The sequence below is a fragment of the Neomonachus schauinslandi genome, chromosome 9 (assembly GCF_002201575.2).
Source record: "Neomonachus schauinslandi chromosome 9, ASM220157v2, whole genome shotgun sequence".
Lineage (NCBI taxonomy): Eukaryota > Metazoa > Chordata > Mammalia > Carnivora > Phocidae > Neomonachus > Neomonachus schauinslandi.
This window is the reverse complement of record NC_058411.1, coordinates 89,135,080-89,157,340: the sequence shown is the minus strand read 5'-3', so window position 1 is coordinate 89,157,340 and position 22,261 is coordinate 89,135,080. Positions and strand designations below refer to the sequence as shown.

The window sequence follows — 22,261 nt, the reverse complement described above, 5'->3', positions numbered from 1 at the left end:
TTCTCTTTTATTCCTGATTTTGTTTATTTGGGTCCCCCTTTTTTTTTCTTGATGAATCTGGCTTAAAGACTCATTATTGTCCTTTTTTTTTTTAATTGAAGTATAGTTGACACACAACATTACATTAGTTTCGGGTGTATAACATAATGATTTGACAAGTCTGTATGTTACGTTTACCACAAGTATAGCTACCATCTGTCACCATACAATGCTATTACAATATAATTGATTATATTTCCTATTATATTTCCTTTTATCCCCAGGACTTATTCATTCCATTACTGAAAGCTTATATTTCCTCTCCTCTTCACCCATTGTGCCCATCTTCCCACCCTTTACCCCTTGGTACCCATCAGTTCATTCTCATGGTTGTTTCTTTCTTTTTTTTTTTTAATTTGTTCACTTGTTTTGTTTTATAGATTATACATGTAAGTGAATTTATATGGTAGTTTTTCTCTATCTGACTTACTTAGCAAAATACCATCTAGGTCCATATAAATATTATTTATCAGAGTACGGTTCTTGGTTTCATTGATCTTTTCTGTTGTTTCTTTTTCAGTCTCTATTTTATTTAGTTCCTCTCTGACCTTTATTATTTACTTCCTTCTGCTCACTTTGGACCTTCTTTTTCTTTTTTTAGTTCCTTTATGTGTAAGGTTAGATTGTTTATTGGAGATTTTTCTTGTTTCTTAGAGTAGGCCAGTATCACTTTAAACTTCTCTCTTAGAACTGTTTTTGCTGTGTACCACGGATTTTGGAGGTTGTGTTTCCATTTTCATTTGTCTCAAGATATTTTTTAATTCCTTCTTTGATTTCTTTGACCCATTGGTTGCTTATTTGCATGTTGTTTGGCCTCCTCATGTTTGTGTTTTTTCCAGTTTTTTTTCCCCTTGTAATTGATTTCTGGTTTCATCCCATTGTAGTTGAAAAGATGCTTGATATGATTTCGGTCTTCTTAAATGTATTGAGACTTGTTTGGTGGCCTAACATGTGATCCACCCTGGAGAAGGTTCCATGTGCACTTGAAAGGAATGTGTTTTCTGCTGTTTTGGATGGAGTGTTCTTTTTATTTGTATTATGTCTGTCTGGTCTAGTCTGTTGTTTAAGGCCACTGTTTCCTTACTGATTTTCTCTTTGGATGATCTCTCTATTGATGTAGGTGGGGTGTTATTATGTTACTATCAGTTTCTACCTTTGTGTCTATAAATATTCTTTCGTATATTTAGGTGCTCATATGTTGGGTATATAGATATTTATAATTGTTATATCCTCTTGTTAGATTGATCCCTTTATCATTATTTAATGTCCTTCTTTGTCTCTTGTACAGTCTTTGTTTTAAAGTCCATTTTGTCTGATGTAACTATTCCTACCCCAGCTTTCTTTTAGTTTCTGTGTGCATGGAATCTTCTTCCAGTCTGTATGTGTCTTAGGTCTGAATTTAGTTTAGTTTTGTTTTTTTTTTCTTAGAGAGCATAAGCAGTGGTGTGTGGTTGGGGGAATGGGGGGAAGCAGAGGGAGAGAGAGACGCAGAGATCATGACCTCAGCTGAATCAAGAGTCGGATGCCTAACTGACTGAGCCACCTAGGCACCCCTGAATTGAGTCTCTAATAAGCAGCTTTTTGATAGGTCTTGCTTTTTTATCCATTCAACCACCCTGAGTCTTTGATTGTAATATTTCTTCCATTTACACTTAAAGTAATTATTGGTAGGTAGTACTTATTGCCATTTTTTTGTTTTCTATTTTTGTAGTTCTCTGTTTTTTTTGGTGTTTTTTTCCTTGATCTCTTCCCTTGGGATTTGATGACTTTCTTTAGTGTTATGTTTGGATTCCTTTCTCTTTATTTCCTTTGTATCTATTTAGGTTTTTGGTTTCCTTATCACAAAGTTCATGTATAATATCCTATGTATGTAAGTTTATTTAAGTTGATGATTTCTTAAGTTCACATTCTAAAAGCACTACATTTTTCCCCACCCTGCAGTGTTTTATGTTTTGACATCCTGCTTTATATCTTTATCTTTGTATCCCTTAACAAAATATTATAGACATGATTGATTTTACTGTTTTTGTTTTTAACCTTCATACTAACTTTATAAGTGGTTGATCTACACTACCTTTGCAGTATGTTTGCTTTTACCAGTGAGATTTTTTTCCTTTATAATTTTCGTCTAGTTGTGGCTTTTTTTCTTCCACTTAAAGAAGTCCCTTTAACATTTCTTATAAGGCCAGTTGAGTGTTGATGAGCTCCTTTAACTTTTGTCTTTAAACTCTTCATCTCTTCTTCAATTCTGAATGATGATCTTGCCAGGTAAATTTCTTGGTTGTCGGTTTTTTCCTTTCAGTACTTATATGGTGACATTCTCTTCTGCCTGCAAAGTTTCTGTTGAAAGATCAGCTGATAATTTTATGTATGTTCTCTTGTATGTAACTAGTTGCTTTTCTCTTGCTGCTTCTAAGATTATCTCCTTATCTTTAATTTTTGACATCTTAGTTATTACATGTCTTAGTGTAAATCTCTTTGCATTAATCTTGTTTTTGGCTCCCTGTGCTTCCTGGAACTGGATGTCTGTTTTCTTCCCCAGCTTAGGGAAGTTTTCTGCCATTATTTCCTCAAATAAGCTTTCTACTTCTCTCTTTTTTTCCCCTTATGGGACCCCTATAATGTAAATGTTAGTCTGCTTGATGTTGTCTCAGACGTCTCTTAAACTATCCTCGTTTTTTAAAGTTTTGTCTCCTTGCTGTTCAACTTGGGTGACAGTCACTACCCTGGCTTCCAGATCACTGATCATTCTTCTGCATCATCTAATGTGCTTTTGATTCCCTCTAGTGTATTATTTTATCTTCTGCTCTGATGAGTTCTTTTTGATAGTTTGTATCTGTTTGTTGAAGTTCTCACTGTGTTCATCCATTCTGCTTAAGTTTGGTCAACATCTTTATGACCATTACTTTGAACTCTTTATTAGGTAGTTTACTTATCTCCATTTCATTTCATTCTTTTCTCAGGTTTGTCTTGTTCTTTCCTTCAAAACCTATTTCTCTGTCTTCTCATTTTCCCCGACTCTCTTTGTTTTTATGTGTTAGATAGATTAGCTATGTCTCAGAGTCTTGATGGAGTGACCTAATGTAGAAGGCATCCTGTGGGGCCTTGAAGCACAGTCTCCCCTGGTCCCCAGACCCAGGCACTTTGGGGGTGTCCCCCATGTGGACTACATGTGTCCTTCTGTTATGGCTGGGCTGTGACTGCTGGGTTTGCACTGGTGGGTGGGTTTGGCCTCAGATGCAGCTGGCTGAAAGACCGTGCTGTAATGGTTGGGGGCATTTTGGTGGTCGGGGCTGTAGCTGCTTCGGGAGGTATCAGTCTGAGGCTCCCTGCTGCATGGCAGGGCAGGAGCTGCTTTGCAGGGATGCCGATCCCACTCAGGGTCACTTGCTGAGTGTGGTGGGATGGGACTTGTTTTAGAGAGGGCCCTTAAACCTGGCCTGGACTGCCCACCAAGTCTGGTGGACTGGGAGCTGCTTTGGGGGACCATGGGATCCGGCTGAGACTACCTGCCAGGTGCAGTGGGGTGGGAGCCACTTTGAGGGGGATGCGTACGGGGGCCAGCATTGTTAAGTAGAGTGGGTCTGCGGGGGCATGCTGAGGCAGGGCAAGCAGTATTAGCAAGGTAGAAGAAGAGTGTCAGAAATGGCTCCCACCAGTGCTTCTCTTCCAGGAAAATGTTCCCATAGATCCCTGCCCCTTCTGCACATGCCCTAAAGTTAGCAAATCTTCATGTGTGGCCCAGGCGCTTTTCAAAATGCTGCCTCTATGCTGGGTCTCAGAGCCAATGAGTTTGTGCCTGTGCCCTTTAAGAGTAGAGTCTCAGTTTCTTTTAACCCTCTAGCTCTCCTGGAGTTAAGCCCCATAGATTTTCAAAGCCAGCGTTTATGGGGCCTCATCTTCCTGATACAGGTCCCCAGGGTGGGCATGCTTGATACAGGGTTTGAACCCTTTGCTTCTTAGGAAGGATGGCCTCTGCGTTTGTAATATCCCTCCTGTTTGGGAGTCACTGAGCAGGGGATGTGGGTCCTGACTAGAGCCCTTTTCTGCCTTTCCTACTTGTCTGGTATGGCTTTTTCTATCTTGAGTTGTGGAAGAGCTGTTTTTGCTATTTGTCACATCGTTCTCAGAGAGTTGTTCTGTATGATGTTGTAATTTTGGTGTGTCTCTGGGAGATGAGCTTGGGATCTTCCTGTTCTGCCATCTTGATCCTTCCGTACTGTTCCTTTTCTTTAATACTATTGTTTTTGAGCTAATTCTTTTTGTCTGGATTTGGGAAGTTAATTAAATGTCAGATAATAGATGTGGAGCAAAGGAAACACTTGGGGAGTAAAATGTTACATATGTATGAAATAAACAGCTTGAAAGAAAAACAGAATGAAGAAAACTGCATTTTTTATTTTCTATTTTCTAAGTGCAGTCTTTAATTTTGCATACTTTGATCATTTTTCCTCAGTCTTTATCTTCTCTTCTGAAGTAGTGTCACACTTATTTACTTATTTAAACACTACTTATTTAAATATTTTTCACATAAAGAAAAAAATTTTCCAAAAACAGTTGGAAGGCACTAAAGAAGGCACGCCTAGTATTTTTCTACTATATAATATAATTCATAAGTGGAAATTTACTTGCCTGGTTAGTCTTAGATTAGAAATTATACCAATTCTCCCTGTTAAGTACCTGTTTATAGTAGAGGTTAAGGATGAGAACTTGAAAAAGAGTATATAGGGAGAAAGTAAACTTGGATGACTTCCTTATCCCTGCAATTAAGTACTTTAGTGGCCTCACTCACTGCCTGTCTGTTGCTCACATTATAGCCATACAGGATCTTACAAAGAGCCTCATTCATTTGCTTTGCTTGCTATAAGGGCATGTGACTTTTACCTCAAGGCTTCTTTGACTTTGGCTTTAATTTGATTACTGAGTTCATCCTTCACAGCCATAGATTTTCATTGTTAGAGGAGCCGTTGAGGCCATCTTACCTAACTCCTTATTTTTGTGGTCGAGGAAGCCAATTTCCCAGAGATTGTGACTTATCAGAGTGTGGAGGATGACTTGGTTGGTATGAGGGCATTCAGTTAGCTTCTGGGAAATTATATTTCTTTCCTACGAGAAGGATCATTGGTATTTACTGGAGTGAAATAACTTTATATCTTTTTACCAGAAACATTATATCTCTTTTTATCAAATAACAGGCTCACATTTGATTTATATCCTTAATAATTTAATAATTGGGAGTTTGGGTAGTACTTATCTGAGGATAATCCAACCTTTCCACAAAAGCCAATCTGTTGTAATTCAGCAAAACTTCTCTTTTTCTAATTCTCAGTAGGATTTAAGCGATTTTAAAGAGTTGATTTTTCAATGAAAACCTCTTATTGGATATTTTTTTTCCCTAACAGAATCTTATAATTACAGGAAAGTAAATTAGGTTGGACTTACCTATTTTGGGTTTCCTTTACAGGTATTGTAATCAGGTTCTTTGTAAAGAGATTGATGAATGTGTGACTCTTCTTCTTCAAGAGCTTGTCAGTTTTCAGGAACGCATCTACCAAAAAGATCCTGTGAGAGCAAAAGCAAGGAGACGGCTGGTTATGGGCCTAAGGGAGGTTACTAAACATATGAAGTTAAATAAGATCAAGTGTGTTATAATTTCTCCAAACTGTGAAAAAATCCAGTCAAAAGGTATGAACATTTTACTTTTGAAGTGTTTTGATATTTATTTAGTATAATTGTAAGATATACAGTGAATTTTAAAGTGAAAGCCATATGTCTTTCTTTGTAGAGTTTAGGTATAAAACATAATACTGAACATGAGGAAAGAAAGTGAAATCTTTCATTACCTCAAATTAAGTAATAAAATTGAGATGGGACTGTAAAGAAGTCCTAATCTGTGAACACTAGTGAAGGATTTAAGTTGGGCCAACCAAGTGAGCCACTTTGGGTAATTGGAGTAGGCAGATGCAGAGGTATTAGTAGTAGGCATATTATCCACAGGGGAGAAATACAATAAAAATAGTAGTATATATCTGTGTTATTGCCACTTGGGCTGAGAGAATAAATATATCAGCCACTATTAACAATTTTAATTTCTTTTTTAGTGAATGTATTGAAATTTGACCCCCACTATACCAGTCCCTATGGAGAGACAAAAACTGGTGTTGAAGAATTTTAAAATTTATTGGGAAGAAAGAAAATACATACATATGTGTGTGTATATATATATATCCATACATCATATGAATTCCAATAGGAAAATAAGTAGAATAGCAAAAGTGCCACAAGCATTCATAGAATCCTTTGCTGCTGTGTTTTACGCTTTAGCTGTTGGATGCTAAAATACCTCCATTTATATAAATAAATTAAGACCTCAGCATGTGTTGACTTTCTCAGGTGGCCTGGATGAGGCTCTCTATAATGTTATAGCCATGGCACGGGAACAAGAAATTCCTTTTGTGTTTGCCCTTGGAAGAAAAGCTCTAGGACGCTGTGTGAACAAGCTGGTTCCTGTTAGCGTAGTGGGAATCTTCAACTACTTTGGTGCTGAGGTAAGACCTAAGAGGATACACTCCCTCACTCCCTCTTGTCCTCACCCCCCCCCAATACGTTTTCTGTTAACATGTGCCAGTGTTCTTTTAAAGCATTTGAAGAAATGAGATGACTCTCTCAAGAATGAGTGGAAAATTTTTGCGTATTACATTTCCTTTTTTGAGTGCTAAAAACATTTACACAAGTTAATCCTACAGTGTTTTGGCTGTAAAGATTTCAGCTCCTGTTTTTCCCACAGTGCTTTTTTCTTCTGGGTTCAATTTTGTAATATATGGTAATTATTTAACTGCTAGGTAAAGATACTCGATATTATATGATATAAAATAATTTTCTTCAGTGTACATATTGGCTATATTTTATGCTATTTGGAGTCAAGAGAGAAAAAGATCCTTTAATTAGAGAGGATTTTCTTTTTGAAAATGGAATTCCTAACCAATTGTCAAAATAATTCTGCACTCATGATACCTTTATCTTCCTCTCCTGGTCTGCTAATACAAAGCTTTGCCCATAGGAGCTGATGATAATAAGTAATAATAATAACAATAGGCTGGTAATTAATAATTAGAATAAAAGTTATTTATCTCCAGTAATGCTTAGTAACTGATAACATTTTAAGACTCTTTTATGAAGTTGACTCTGAAGTATTTTGTGACACCATTCATGGACCATTTTCCCTCTTCCTAGCCATACTATTTTTATTTGTTTAAGTGTGTGTCCTTTCTTATCCAGTTACCATATTTGCATACCCCCATTTCCATTCAGGTTCTGTCCCACTACCCATGAAGTTATCTACCCACCTACTTTATGAGTATATACTCAGTATTTCTGCTCCCACAGTAGCCTGTGCTTTTCTTGGTTATAGGTATCATACTGCCTTGCTGTAGATTATGTGTTTCTTTCCCTTTAACTATGAATTCCTTGAGGGCAGACCTCTTGTCTTTGTGTCCCTGACACCTTTCACATTACTTGAGCATGAGCAGGTGATAAATGTTTGTTCAGTAAACTGTGTGGTATATGTATACCTGCTTGCTATGTTAAACTATATGTGCAAATTTGGGTGATAAGTACCTCTGTGGGAAAAAAGGGTCATATATAAAGACACCTAATAAAAATTACTCCTTTTTTGTTCACTGTTAGTTTATGGAATAGGAGTGAGATTGAGGTCAGGAAAAGTGGACATGTTTGTTTTTCATTGTATTGACTTCTTACTGAATTATATATACTGGATTATTTGTATGGCTTTATAAAATGCTTGCCAGTTTTGTTTGTACATTGTTTCACCTGTCCTCTACTACTTTGAGATAGGTAAGTTATTGTTTAAACCAAAATATACTCTTAAAATGGGGGTAAAGGAAATAGTGGTATATTATCAAGTGTACCCATTTGCAATAATGTGGTAGTACACCTAAGTTATTTTTACCGTCTGCTAAAAGTAACCTTTGAATTAAACTTTCTCTCCTTACCCTGACATTCAAGGTTTTTATTCCCTGATAGCTTTTCTCTTAAATTTTCTTTTTTTCTCTTCTTACTTATTTTTTTTATTCCCAACTATTTCTGTGTTTTATTTATATTGTAAAATGATTGTTAATCTCAATATCACACATCCATATGCCTATTTTCTTTTTGTTGGCTTCACTTAAATGCATAGTTTGTTAAACGTTGCAAACAAATATTTAGGAAGTCTGTTACATGTAACACATAGGAGCTGTTTTTACCAGAATCCATTATTCCTTCTTTTTAAAAATAAGTAAATGCTGAGTATATTTTGATACTACTAGTAGTGTTAGCATGCTTAAAATCATTGCAGTTGGCAACAGATTTATTGTACCTACTACCTTAATCAGTTTAAACTGAAGCTGGCTAAAGCATGCTACTTATGTTTTTCCTTCTTAAGGACGTATTTTCAGGGACATATTCCATAGCAATATGACACTTTTTGCCATGCTTTCATCCAGTTATGGTTTTAAAGTTAAATGAAAGTGCCTTGGTAGGAGGAAAAAAGTTGTACTGTACTTTTCTTCCCATTGTCTGAAAGCATAATTTAATATATAATATTAAACATATTCTTAGGAATGTTCAGGTCTGACATCTGACATTTTTTATTTAATGTGTGGGTGTGTTGCATTGTGATACTAAATTAAGACATTAAACGGAAGTAGAAGGTTGTTCAATTATGATGTAAGAATCACAACAAGTTATTATTTGATTGTCTTTTCTAGTGGCTATGGAAACTTCAGTTTTCTTCAGAGTTTTTTAGAGGTCGTAATTGTTGAAGTTCAACTCCAATGCTATATGAATTTTGCCATTTTATTAACATGTGTAGAGTCCACCCACCATTTTGCTGGAATTATTAATTGCCGTTCATGTTCATTTTGTTTCACTGATGGAGGAACTTCTGATTATTTAGCTCTACATTCTTCTTCAGGCTCTTTATTCTGTTTTTGTAATTTGCATTTGTCCCAGTATCTTTGGTTTGTCCTTCTTATAAGTGTCATATTTTCAGCTAGCCATCCCATCACTGACTTCTTTTGATCTTCTTCAAGCTCTTCCAATAAGCACACATCCAGGGAACTTTTAATTCTTGTGGAGGCTGCCATCTTCTTCTGTAAACTTCGATATCACACTGCATACGCTCATTCCCTTATATTCTAATCCATATAAGGATTCTTCACTGCTCCCCAGACAAGCCTTGTACTTTCTTAAGTCTATACCTGTATTTATTGTTTTGCATGTTTGGCTAAGAATGCAGGATCTCCACCCTTCAAAATTGTATCTATTTTTCAAGGCCTATGTCAGAGGTAATAGTACTTGGGAAATTCTTCAGCGATGCTCAGCAGTTAGATTTGATGTTTCTTCCAAAAGCCAAAACATTTTGTACATCTCAAGGCATTTAAAATAAGGTACCTTGAATCATTGGTGTCTCCTATCTTTCAGCCACATGGAAGTTTCCTTAAGAGCAGAGTGGTGTTCCAGTGGTCTCTGTACTCACTGTAGTGCCAGAGACTGAAGGGGGCAGTTGTTGAATTGATAAACTTGGCAAGAACTTTCAGTATATCACAGTTAATGACTAGTATTGAATCAGGAAATTTCCTCAGACTTGTGAGAATTACATAAACAATATCTGTAAGTTACAGAGTATTTTATAATGTTCTGCAGTGTGCGTACCATTTGGATTTTGTGCTGATTGAAAGTGTGTCTGATCCTGAAACAGTAGAGAGACTTATTGTCAGTTATAGGAATAAAAAGTATAGCCCCAAAATGGACTAATCAAAATCTCTTTTTAGAGCCTGTTTAATCAGTTGGTAGAGCTCACTGAGGAAGCCAGGAAAGCATATAAAGAGATGGTTGCAGCAATGGAACAAGAGCAGGCGGAGGAAGCCTTGAAGAACGTGAAAAAGGCGCCACACCACATGGGGCACTCTCGGAACCCCTCTGCGGCAAGTGCCATTTCTTTCTGCAGTGTCATTTCTGAACCCATTTCTGAAGTAAATGAAAAGGAATATGGTAAGTTGGTGTATATGGTATATGGTATATATCAGATGTTTTAAACGTTGAAACCATTTAAGTGATTAAAATCATTTTGAAAATGATTTTTCACATTACCTTTTTATCTCATTGATTATTCACATTTTGGTCTGAATTTTGGTTTGAAAAATTGCATTAAGCATGTCCATTAAAAATTAGGAGACTATTTGGAGCTGAGACTTGCTATGAGCCCCTGTAATTTAGTCACATTTCCAGAATCCGCAAAGGGGTTTAAAAAGCAAAAGGTACAATACTTGTGACCTATAACTAAGTAAATTCTAGGAAGTTTCATTCTAACACTTTATACTGAATTGTTGAAGTTTTGATTTACTAAGTAAACAAAAGACCTGAATATTATGGAATATAAGCTTATAAAATCTAGACATATGACATTTAAGTTAAATTTGATAGTAGTCAAAAAGGAACAGACTAAAACCCAGCATTTGTGTGTGTTAAAGAACAAAAATTCACCTGAGTAAATGTAAAGATCTAATTGGCTTTCTTAGTTATTTATGCACCGGGGCAACATCCCTTCTAGCAAGTAGTGGGGAGCTCTGAGGAATTGCACAAAATGGAAGGCTTATATATAGGAAAGAGGGTGGGGCAAGGAAATTATTAGCAAAAGAAAAGAAAGGATGGTTCCTGGCCAGGTCACCTTCCTTTAGGGAGACAGGCAAGGGGTCTTATTAATGGATTGTCTCATCTTCCTTTTGGGGGTGGAAAGGGCCCTTGTGACAGATTACCTCATTAGCGCTGACCAGAAAACTCTTCAAACAGATTTCTGAGGGAGGTTGAAACTGTCATTAGGTTAGATCTTAAGTTCTGGTTTGGTGATTTGGCCTCAGTGATGCCATTTTGGGCCTGTGGTTTTCTTTTTAACATGTGTAATGTTTAGAATAATATTATTTACTGCACTCTATATGTCTTAGGAGTGTCCTTGCCTTTTTTCTACAATACTTGGAACTCTTAAGTTCTCTAGCTTTCATGATGTTTCTGGTTCGCTTCCCCTATTTTTTCTTTTTAAAAATAGGATAGCCACCTCCTTCAACTTAGCTCCAGTTTCTTCCTTCTTCTTCTTCTTTTTTTTTAAATCTATCTGGGAGTTTATTGAATAGCTTGTTGCCAACTAAAATTTAACATGTAGAAAAATGAGTCCTCATGTTTTCCCTTTTTTCCCTCACACTCCCTTTCCTAGTCTCCCTATCTGTGATTGTAGTTAAATGTTTGGAATGCTTCGACAAAGCTCTAGGCCAGAGACAATGAACAAGTTACTCTGGGACTTTAGGAAACTGCAGATCAAGGATAAGTGTTTTTTTTAATTACGATTTTATTTATTTATTTGACAGAGACATAGCGAGAGAGGGAACACAAGCAAGAGGAGTGGGAGAGGGAGAAACAGGCTTCCCGCTGAGCAGGGAGCCTCATGTGGGGCTCGATCCCAGGACCCTGGGGCCATGACCTGAGCTGAAGGCTGACGCTTAACGACTGAGCCACCCAGGCGCCCCAGGAATAAGTGTTACTGGCTTAGAGGCAGATGTTTTTTTGGCTGAAGTGCCACCAGTTGAAAAGAAGATAAAGTGCCAACTTTGTAAATGAGATCAGTTCTCTTTATATAATGATAATGCAGATCTCAAAAGCAAACTTCAAGGTAAATTCATAAAGCTGTGGGTTTGAGCACATGAAAAGAAAAGTTATGAAAAGAACCTCTCAAAGACTTAGGAGATGTTTTCAAAAGGCACCAAATATAGTGTTCAAAGATTGAAGCTTTAGCTTTCTCACACACTCTGCGTGGGGGACTGAGAAATAATTGATTAATTTCTGGGCCTCAGATTTCTCTTTAGTGAAATAAGGAGGGTTCATCTAGGTCATCTATAAGGTTCCACTCAAAGCTAAAATTCTGTGAGCTGTTAAATAACAAAATTCAGCCAAGTGTATTTGATGATCTAGTTAGCTTTATTGAATGATTCATGAATTGGGCAGCCACCATCTAGCAAGTAGAGAGGCAGTCTGAAGACTTTTACAAAGTGGAAAGTTTTTATGGGGGGGGGTGGCAAGGCAGGCAAGAAAGTTACTAGGAAAAGAAAAAGATTGTTCCAGAGGAGACTGTTGCTAAGGGAAAAAACAAGGGGTCTTATGCAGATTACCTCACCTATCTTTGGAGGATGGAGAGGACCCAGGTGACAGACTCATTGGTGCTGATGGAAAGAAAAATTTCCTGACTGACCAATTAAGGCCGCATTTCTAGGGGAGTTTGAAACTGCAATTGGATTGGGAATTAAGCTCCAGTTTGGGAACTCAGTCTAAGTGACACCATTTTGGACCTGTGGTTGTTTTTTTTTTTTTTTTTTTTTTAAATCTGGTAGAGCTAATGGTTGAATCCTAAGGAAGGATTTAGATGGAATCTTTAAGATTCTGACACGATGAGCTGATTTATGAGGACACCAACAAAATGAGTGGAAGGAATCACAAATAACACTGAGAAGAAAGCATGAAGTCATTCTTTGTGTATCGGATGCATTCAGCAACAAACATAAAACCACTAATGTGGCCTAAGAAATCAGGATATTTAATTATTTCACAATATCCTCAAAGTCCCTAGCTCTTTCCTTCTTTCTGTTCTTCCATTTGCAGTCTGTGGCTTTCTATTCTTGTGCCATCATCTCATGTTCATAAGTAGCTGCTGTGGCTCTGGCATTAGTAGTCAAAAGCAGGAGGTTCAGGCAGTGAGTTCCTTTTATCAGTGAAAGAAACAATTTTCAGAAGACTTCTCCTTTTGTTTCATTTAGCCAGAACTGATCTTGTGACTCCTTTTAGCTGCAAGGGAGACGGGCAAGGGACTATTTGGCAAAGGAGGAATGGGATAACCATTATAGTCTAAGAACTATTTTAATTCATTCTCCAGGACTGGACTCAAGTTCATTCCAAGTTTGGGGGTTCTGTTATCCAGGAAGAAAATGGGGAATGACTGTTGGATAGACAACAAACAGCATCTTCCATGTCATCCTGATGCAGGATTCCTAAAAGTTTAAAGGAAAAACAAAGCTGGGAAAAGAATGCTAATCATTGGCAGAATAGAAAACCTCCTATGATAGTCCAGTCTTACTGTCTTTTATATACCCCTTGTTTTCTTTGCTTATGTTTTCCTTCCACCTGTGCTGAGTCTCAGTTCTATCATACTTATTACATGAAACAAATAGTTTTGAACATAAATTCCAACTAAGTTGTAAGTTCTTTGAGGTAGGAACTTGACACATAATGGGCACTTGATACATAATAATAATATCTCACTGAATTCATGCTATGTGCTAAGCACTTCTGTAAGCATTTCACATTTATTAATACATTCGATTGTGTGAGCAACCCTATGAGATAAGAAATATTGTACTGCAGGGGCACCTGGGTGGCTCAGTTGGTTAAGCATCCTACTCGATTTCAGCTCAGGTCATGATCTCAGGGTCCTGAGATCGAGCCACAGGGCAGGCTCCGTGTTGAATGGGGAGTCTGCTTGAGATTCTCTGTCTCCCTCTCCCCCTCCCACGCCTGCTCTCTCTTTCTCGCTCTCTCTCTCAAATAAATAAATCTTTTTTAAAAATTAAAAAAAATATTGTACTGCATTTCATAGATGAGGAGCCTAAGATGAAGAGAGGTAATTAACTTGTCAGTGCACACACCTGGTAAATCTGACTCTAGAATCTGCATTCTTAGCCAGGGTGATTGTGTTCCCTGTCTGTTGATTGAGTTCTTAATAGGACAGTGTAGTAGCTTTTCAGTAATCACTTACGAGGGAAGGACAACCTCATTATGTAGTCCATCCATCCTGAATTTCCTGCTCATTTTCTGCCACTAGTTTGTTCTGTAGTTTCTTGAACTCATTTGCTTGTTCTAAGTATAACTAAAGATGGACAGCTTCTCTGTTTGTACTGACTGAAAGGAGAAATACACATACCTCATCCTCTAAGAAATCCTCTAGTGATTTGAAAGTTTAAAAGACAATTTCACAAAGACCCAATAAACAAAAGAGGAAAGCATAGAAGGGATTAACAAGCAAAGAAGAGCTCTATTGAATAAATTACGCTACAATAAAAATGCAGAAGCAGGGTGGGTTTGAATCAGTACCATTTCTAGGTTTGTTGAGATCTTTGGTTCTTCCTTTAACTTGCTTCCTGGTTCCTTCATCAGAAGTGGACTTCTAGAGGTTCTGTTCGGGATTTAGACTGTCCTCCTCCCCATCCCAATCAGATTTCTCCTGTCCCCTAGAGAAAGATGGCACTTTCGTACTCTTCTCTTTCTCCATGTTGTATGCATGTGTTTGTGTGCTCATCAGCTGTTGATCAAGCTTCATCTATTACTTTAAAGTGGGAGCCTAGACCCTCCCTCCCCAGTAGATACGTGACCTTGGTGGCTTTTTGATTATTGTGACAAGTCTCTTGATGGCTAATAGCAGAGTCCTTTGCTTCTGCTTTTGAAGTCATATCTCCCTTTACTATCCCAAGGACCCCTGTGGGCTTTCAGCTCACCTACCCAAGTAGATGAAGGCCTAAGGTTGATTCTGGAGAGAGATCAGCCTGACCTAGTATCCTGACGTCCTTCCTCTTTCCTGTTCGTTGATTCACTGACAAGGGGGAGGTGGAACTCCAAGTGAATTCTTATACTTTTAGGGGAGGATAAAAACTGTTGGAAGGAAATATAAATGTGCGCATAAAATTAAAAAAAATATATATGCCCTTTTAAAGTTTTTTTAGGGGGGGCATAATTAAATATATGTGTGGTATTTTTCATTTAATAGGCTTTTTTGCCTCCAGCACTTACTCTGTGCCAACCATAGGGACACAGATGAGCAGGAATGAGGATAAGGAGGGAAGAAGGGGCAGCACAGCAAACACAAAAGTGCTTTTGAACTATATATGCCAGAAGTGCTATGGGAATTCACGTGAGTGGAAAGTCAGGAAAGACTTCATAAGGAATTGACATTTAAGGATGGTCATCCAGGATGGTGGGAGTCTGAAGGGTAAAGGAGGAAAACACATCTCATATGGAAAGAACAGCTTATGCAAAGCAAGGAATTGTAAATAGAAAGGTTATGACTTCTGGGAGCAATGAGAATTCAGACTGACCCCAAGCATAGAGTGCATGGCTGGGGGTTGTAATGAATGGGATGGGAAAGATAGGTGAGGGTCAGATCACAGAGGGCTTTGGCTACGCCAAGCTGAGGTATTTGGATCTTGTCATAGGGTAATAGAAAGCCTGTTAGACAGTGATGTGACCAATTCACAAAACCCAATTAGGAATATATGTAGATGTATAGCAAGATAAAGAAGGCTTGAGCTAAGACAGTAGTGACCAAATTTAATAGTTTTTGAGCTAGAAGTGACATATAAGTTCAGCTGAATAAAGTAAGGGAGAAATATAAGGTCAATGAGTACTATAAGTTTTCTTTTGCTTTGAGACTACAAAAATGATAATGTTATTAACTAAGAATGAAAATATAGGAGAAGGAGTAGATTTTTTTTTTTCATGAGTAGGAGACTGGAAACAACTTACTTCAAACTTGAAGTAACTGCAGGAAAGAAAGGTTTTTTCCAAACCATGTGCCCTGACTTCAAGTGCCCAAAATATGGTTTTTATCAGTGAATAGTTGATAGGTGACATTCAAGTTGATATATTAGTATGAATAGACTTGCTTTATCACTACAGCTTGATCATCATACTTACAAACTGTAGGTAGCAGCTATAATGCAAATAGAAGGGGTTGTTATTTTTTTTAAAAGGCAAAAATAAATAAATGGGACTACATCAAACTAAGAAGCTTCTGCACAGCAGAGGGAATCAACAAAATGAAAAGGCAACCTACTGAATGGGAGAAAATACTTGCAAATCATCTATCTGATAAGGGGTTAATATCCAAAATAGATAAAGAACTCATACAACTGAAAAAAACCAACAATCCAATTAAAAGAGCAGAGGATCCGAATATACATTTTTTCCAAAGAAGACATAGATGGCCAATATAAAAAGATGTTCAACATCACTAATCATCAGGGAAATGCAAATTGAAACTACAAGATACACCACCTGACACCTGTTAAAATGGCTGTTATCAAAAAGACAAAAAATAACAAATGTTAGCAAGGATGTAGAGAAAATGAAATCCTTGTACACTGTGACAGTGTAAATTTGTGCAAGCACTACAGAAAACAGTATGGAGGTTCCTCAAAAAATTAAAAATAGAAATACCATATGATCCAGCAATCCATCTTCTGGGTATATACCCAAAGGACGTGAAATTATTACCTCAAAGAAATATCTCTACTCCCATGTTCATTTCATCATCATTCACAGTAGCCAAATTATGGAAACAACCTAAGTGTCCATCAAATGGATGAATGGATAAAGAAGACATAGTGTGTGTGCACACACACGTGTGTGTTGCCAGAGTTTTGGGGAGTGGGTGAAATGAGTGAAGGGTGTCAAAAAGTAGAGACTTGGCTGTTATAAAATAAATAAGTCATGGGGATATAACGTACAACATGGCAATTATAATTAATAATACTGTATTGCATATTTGAAAATTGCTATGGAGTAGATCTTAAAATCCTCATCAGAAGAAAAAAATTTTTTGGTAACTGTATGCTGACAGATTATTAACTTGATTTATTAAGGCAATCATTTTGCAATACTTACAAATACCAAATCATTATGTTGTACACCTGAAACTAGTATAATGTCATATGTCCATTATACCTCAATAATAAAAAAATGAAAAATGAAAGAAAAACACATGAAAAATGAGGGGTAGGAGAGCTGTCCTTTGTCTCCTCATTCTCAGTTTTTTTGTTTTAAACTGACTTTCTGTCATTAAAAATAATTTAGATTATCACCACTGTATTATATAATAACACTTCTTTTTTTGGCTACCAAATTCAGTTGGTGAGCCCAGCTACATGTATTATTAAACAGATTTTCACAAATGTTAGAAATGCATGGATGGCTTCCTTGCTTATTATAAGTGGAAACAAGTCCCATTATAGGCTAAGACAGTTCTCAGATAACTTGCTGTGGGAGCATGAAACAAACACGTCAAATTAGAAGTATTTCTGCTGGACATCTTGGCTCTGCCATCTGTGACTCGTGGATCCTTGGGCCCAGTACACCTCTAGGCCAAAAAAAAAAAAAAGGCAATTCATTGATTCTCATGAATATGGATTTTATGTAAAAGCATTAATGAGCTCCTGTTGTTACAAGATCTTGTGCATTCTGAGCCATAAATACGCTTACTTTTGCCTCCTTGTTTCTTTATCTTAAATGCACATTTTTGAGAATTGTTCTCCTTTTGTAACATTTAAACCAGTACTAGAATAAGTTTTTAGTTTCTCCAACCAGTTGGTGAGCCAACAAATTTCTGTAGTTTGTTCTTCCCTCTTTTAAGAGTTGTATGATTCTGGACCTGTTGTGGTTTTTAAAAAATCTGTTTGATATTTGCAGAAACAAATTGGAGAAACATGGTGGAAACCTCAGATGGGCTGGAAACATCAGAAAATGAGAGAGAGGTTTCCAGTAAGCATGGCACATCTGAAAAGCCCAGGAAACTTCCGTCTGATGCAGCCCCTGTTGGTAAGCAGCCATCATTACTGGCTGCAAGCAGTACTACCTCAGCTGCAAACCCTGGGAGATCAACAGTGAGCGATAAAGAGGAAGTGAAGCCCGATGACCTGGAATGGGCCTCCCAGCAGAGTACAGAGACTGGTTCTTTGGATGGCAGTTGCCGAGATCTCTTAAATTCCTCCATCACCAGCACCACCAGCACTCTTGTCCCTGGCATGCTCGAAGAAGAGGATGATGAAGATGAGGAAGAGGAGGAAGATTATACTCATGAACCCATATCTGTAGAAGTACAGCTCAATAGTAGAATTGAGTCATGGGTCTCTGAGACCCAGAGAACAATGGAGACTCTTCAGCTTGGAAAAACCCTTAATGGTTCCGAGGAAGACCATGCAGAGCAGAGTGGAGAAGAGGAGGCAGAAGCGCCTGAAGTGCTAGAACCAGGGATAGATGGGGAGGCCTGGACTACTGACCACCAAGCAAGTCAGGAGCAGCAGAAGCCTAGCAGCTGCAGCTCGCTGAACAACGAGCCCTCTGATCTTAGTTATCCGCCCCCAGGTCTGTAACTCAGGAAATGTCCACTGTCTGTCTCCAACTGTGTAAGGGTTGCAACCATTCTCTTTTATGCTTCATCTCAACGTTTTGCATTGTCCAGTATTTAATATGTATATTTAATTTCTGACAAATATTTTTTGTAGCTGTCTTTTACTTATTTTACTATAATCTGTAGCTTAGCTTTTAATTAGCATCTAAGTGTCTTTCTAAGAGCTGTGTGGAAATTCAGTTGTTTGAGCTTATTTTGTTATGGAAAATAATGATTAAAATAGAAGAAGACTAGGTTTAAAAAAGAAAATAAATTTAAAATGCCTATTTAGAGTCATTTTGAAAGTTAAAGATCGATAGGAGCACTTACCAATGTTTCAAGACTATGCCTCCTTCACTCTAATTTGATCAAAAGTTGTTTGGGCTTCTTTAAAAAAGAACTGGAGGTAGATTTGGAAAACTGAAAAAAAGGCTGAGGGTAGCTAAGCCCACAATTGTTTTGTGTTAAAAATTGATGCGACTTTTCTTTGGTCCAAAAATGTTTATTTTAGAAGCCATTGATCATTGTAATCGATTAAAGTTGGGATAGGCTAAAACAGAGCCTCCAAAACTTAGGCTAGCAAAGGAGTCACCACGATGCAGTAGAGCTGGCCGTACTTATGGAAAGTGATAGATGTTGTCTTTAATAGTGAAAAGTCACCCATGATAGGATCTAACAGGTTCTGTCTCATATTTACTTCTTACTTACCTCAGGAATGCTCTTGTACATATTCGTATTTACATAAAGTTAGGCAAATTGTGGCAGGTGATTAACTGTAACCAATTATATGACTGCAGCACTTAACGTGTAAACTATTCCGAAACAGAGTCTTCTACTGGTGTGTTCTCTTGCATGCTTTTGATTTGGGACCCTCTGGATTTGCTATCTGAACTTGATTAGGTATCCGAACTTGTCCTGAGTGAAAAACCATTTCACCTTTTTAAAAAAATACCTATTTTGTCCCTAGCCTTGAGCACCTGCCACATAACACCAACCGTAGTTACTGATAGGAGGTCAGGGAGAAGAACTTTACACAACTTACAATGTGTATCCTGATAATCAAAAGGCTGGAAAAGGAAGTTTTGAAGAAGCGAGAAAGTTGTTCTAATTGTGCTGAAACTATTAGATGATTTAGAGTACACAGATCTAGGCAGGTATTACTTCTTGATCACTATTTATCCCTACCCTTCTCTAAGATAATGTATGTACCTGCTTGGGAGAATTTAAACTTACTCAGCTAGAAGTTTTATTTGCTGGTCAATCACCTGGTAGTGACGTCTACAAGTTTATGTAATGTTGGGAGACTTACAGATGACCTGTTTTTCTCTCATCCCTCCAACTCCTCCCCCCCCCCCCCCCCACCGCCCCATCCCCAGCCTCCAGTGGACCACACACATGCACCCGCGGCTCCAGCCTTAAGCTCTCAAGCTCCCACAAGCAGGCACAGAACTGAGGAGGGAGGGGTACTTTCCCTGCTCTGGTTTAATGGGGCAGGGCTTTGCCTCACAGAGGCAGGAGAGAAGAATTGGGCAGGTTTTTTACTGAACTCATTGGGACTACTGTGCTAGTTGTGATGTTTTATAATGCTGGCATTTAATACTGGAGAATGAGATTTCTTGGGTGATGATTTAGTTATTTGTGCATTATGGAAGTTTAGGAGCATTGCTGTATAGAAAATGTCAGTCTATCAACTTTATTAGTGTGCTAAAAGGGGACATTATTATCCTGTCCTGTCTAAACTGTTCTCCAGTATAGACTTCTTAGGCACAACGTATTTAGTCTAGTACTTAAAGGAACACAGCATGTAAGGAATGAAGCCTCTGAAATAGTAATCATGGGTGTATATGTGGCAGACCTTACTGTGTCTACACATTTGGAAGTGTTAATTGGTTTAAGGAAATGATAGAGATTTTGAACTACTGACAATCTTAAAAGTGAGTTTAAAAACTTTTCATACTTTTTATGGTGTAAATTTCCTTTGCTTGGTGTCAGTGATTCAGAGAACTCTTGATCTTGAGGTATTGGCTTTTCAAAGGTTTCTTATATTTTATATCTCTTCTGAATGAGAATTGTCATTTTACATTTTTGACATTTGTATCAAAAGAGAAGTTGAGGAAATCTTCAGAACACCAGTAACTTTTGAATTTATTACTATAGACTTCAGAAGTGTTCGATTATGTGTTCGATAAATGCTCTTGCACGTGCAGGATCTTCTGCCAGCAAACCCAAGGGACCACAGCCTTTTTTATATGAGACAGGTCACTCTAGAGGACTATCCAAAATTTATTAAAGGAAATGCTACTGTGTCGAAAGTATGCTTGAATAAGTATTAATAATGTCCTTATAATTTGTTTCCTTTAGATAAATTCTGGAATTTGTATATTCTATACAGGAGGAGGTGTGAAAATTGGGAAAGTGGTTTTTTTTGTTTTTTTGTTTTTTGTTTGTAACTGGGAGTGGGTGGCTCTTCGGAGACCTAATGGTAAGAGTAGGGGTTCATTATCACAAGAAATAAAAACCATAGATATTTTTTTCTTAGTGTGTAGAGGTTGTTTTATGGCAATAATTAATATTAGATTTCTATTTCAGTACATAAGTATATGAATTATATAATATGAATTGCACTCCCAGAACTAGATTTCTGCTTTAGTAGGTTTGTTTGCTGTGAAGATCACTTCTCAAAAGACAAATGTTCATACTAGCTTAATTTTTGGTTTAAATATGTTTGTAAATGATGTAATATATTTCTTTTGACTAAACATGGGAAAAATAATGTGTGTTATACATTGAAAAGTTTTTAAAGGCTTTGATTGGAGGTCATTTTTGCAGAGAGGGTATTTTATATGCTTCCAGTATTTGGAAAAGAATTAGTCAAAAGGAATTCACATAGTTTAAATATTGAAAAATTAATATCCAAATAATGTACTTGTCTGATTTCTTAATAAGCTGGGGGGGGTGGGGATTGTAATGTGCAAATGAGTAGTGAACTCTACATTCATTTTTCAACTCTTTAACATAAAACTGTTAAATCTTAACACATTGTTACTTTAATATATGTATAAAGAAGTATTACTGTTTGTAAAGCTGCTGTTGGCTTTAAAAAAAAAAAAAAACCTCTGTCATTTAAGTATTTTCTGTACGTTGTGCCAGCAGGTTAAAATATTAACTTATACCATTTAAAAATGTAATCATTTTTTGCTTTTAAAATTTTTCTGTGACATAATTTATTTAAAGACATCTTCCTCCTCCCTTGCCCTTTCCAGCCTTTATACACATCACAGAGTAAGCCAAACTGTCTACCTAATCCGAAATCTGAATCCCAATTAATGATAAAAATTTAAACTTTGTTGGCACACCACACCTTAAAAGTATTTGTGTTATTTTGTAATTTAATTTCTAAGTATACCACATGAATTTATAATTTAATGTCTTAATTGTAATGCTCTAATAAAAAACTAGCAAAATTAGTGAATTATAACATGAAAAGATTTTCATCTTGTTCTTTTGTTGTATGAAGGATAATTGTTATTTCACACTTTAGGAGTAATAACAGCTTTTTTTGCACTTTGTAAATACTAGTGGAGATTCTTCTGTAACTAATAAAATGATTATTGAAATGTAGTCTTATCATTTCAGAATAGGTACTTAAGGGATTCATGACCTGCCCAACATGTAGGATAGGGAAAAAAAGAGAAGTCTAGCTCATCGCATTGCTTAGTGCCCTGATGGTTTGCCAGAGAAGGTTGTAAAATCTGCAGGAGGAAATTACTAGTAAAATTTCCATTTGGAAGGGTTGGTGTAATCTGTGGCACAGGCCAAGGCATCTGCAGAGACCATCCTGGTGTTAGGAGAAAGCCCCTACAGATTTCTTCTCCTTTTTATGCTAGTTATTCTGTGCCAGGCACTGTTCTAAGCCCTTTCAATATTAACTCATTTATTCCTCACTACAGACCTCTGAGGAAATGC

The 22,261-nt window shown here is 37.1% G+C and overlaps 1 protein-coding gene across 2 annotated transcripts in view; it reads left to right on the top strand.

Annotated features, from left to right (window-relative positions):
* The window catches only part of SECISBP2L (SECIS binding protein 2 like), a 62,396-nt gene extending 40,511 nt beyond the window's left edge, over positions 1 to 21,885 (top strand). For both annotated transcript variants that reach the window (XM_044917918.1, XM_021693738.2), the window contains 4 exons: positions 5,504 to 5,724; positions 6,433 to 6,587; positions 9,873 to 10,092; positions 17,596 to 21,885. In XM_044917918.1, the coding sequence (XP_044773853.1) occupies positions 5,504 to 5,724; positions 6,433 to 6,587; positions 9,873 to 10,092; positions 17,596 to 18,278 (1,279 nt within the window). In that variant the 3' untranslated portion in view covers positions 18,279 to 21,885. The remainder of the gene's footprint in view (positions 1 to 5,503; positions 5,725 to 6,432; positions 6,588 to 9,872; positions 10,093 to 17,595) is intronic.
* The last annotated feature ends 376 nt before the right edge of the window (positions 21,886 to 22,261 follow it).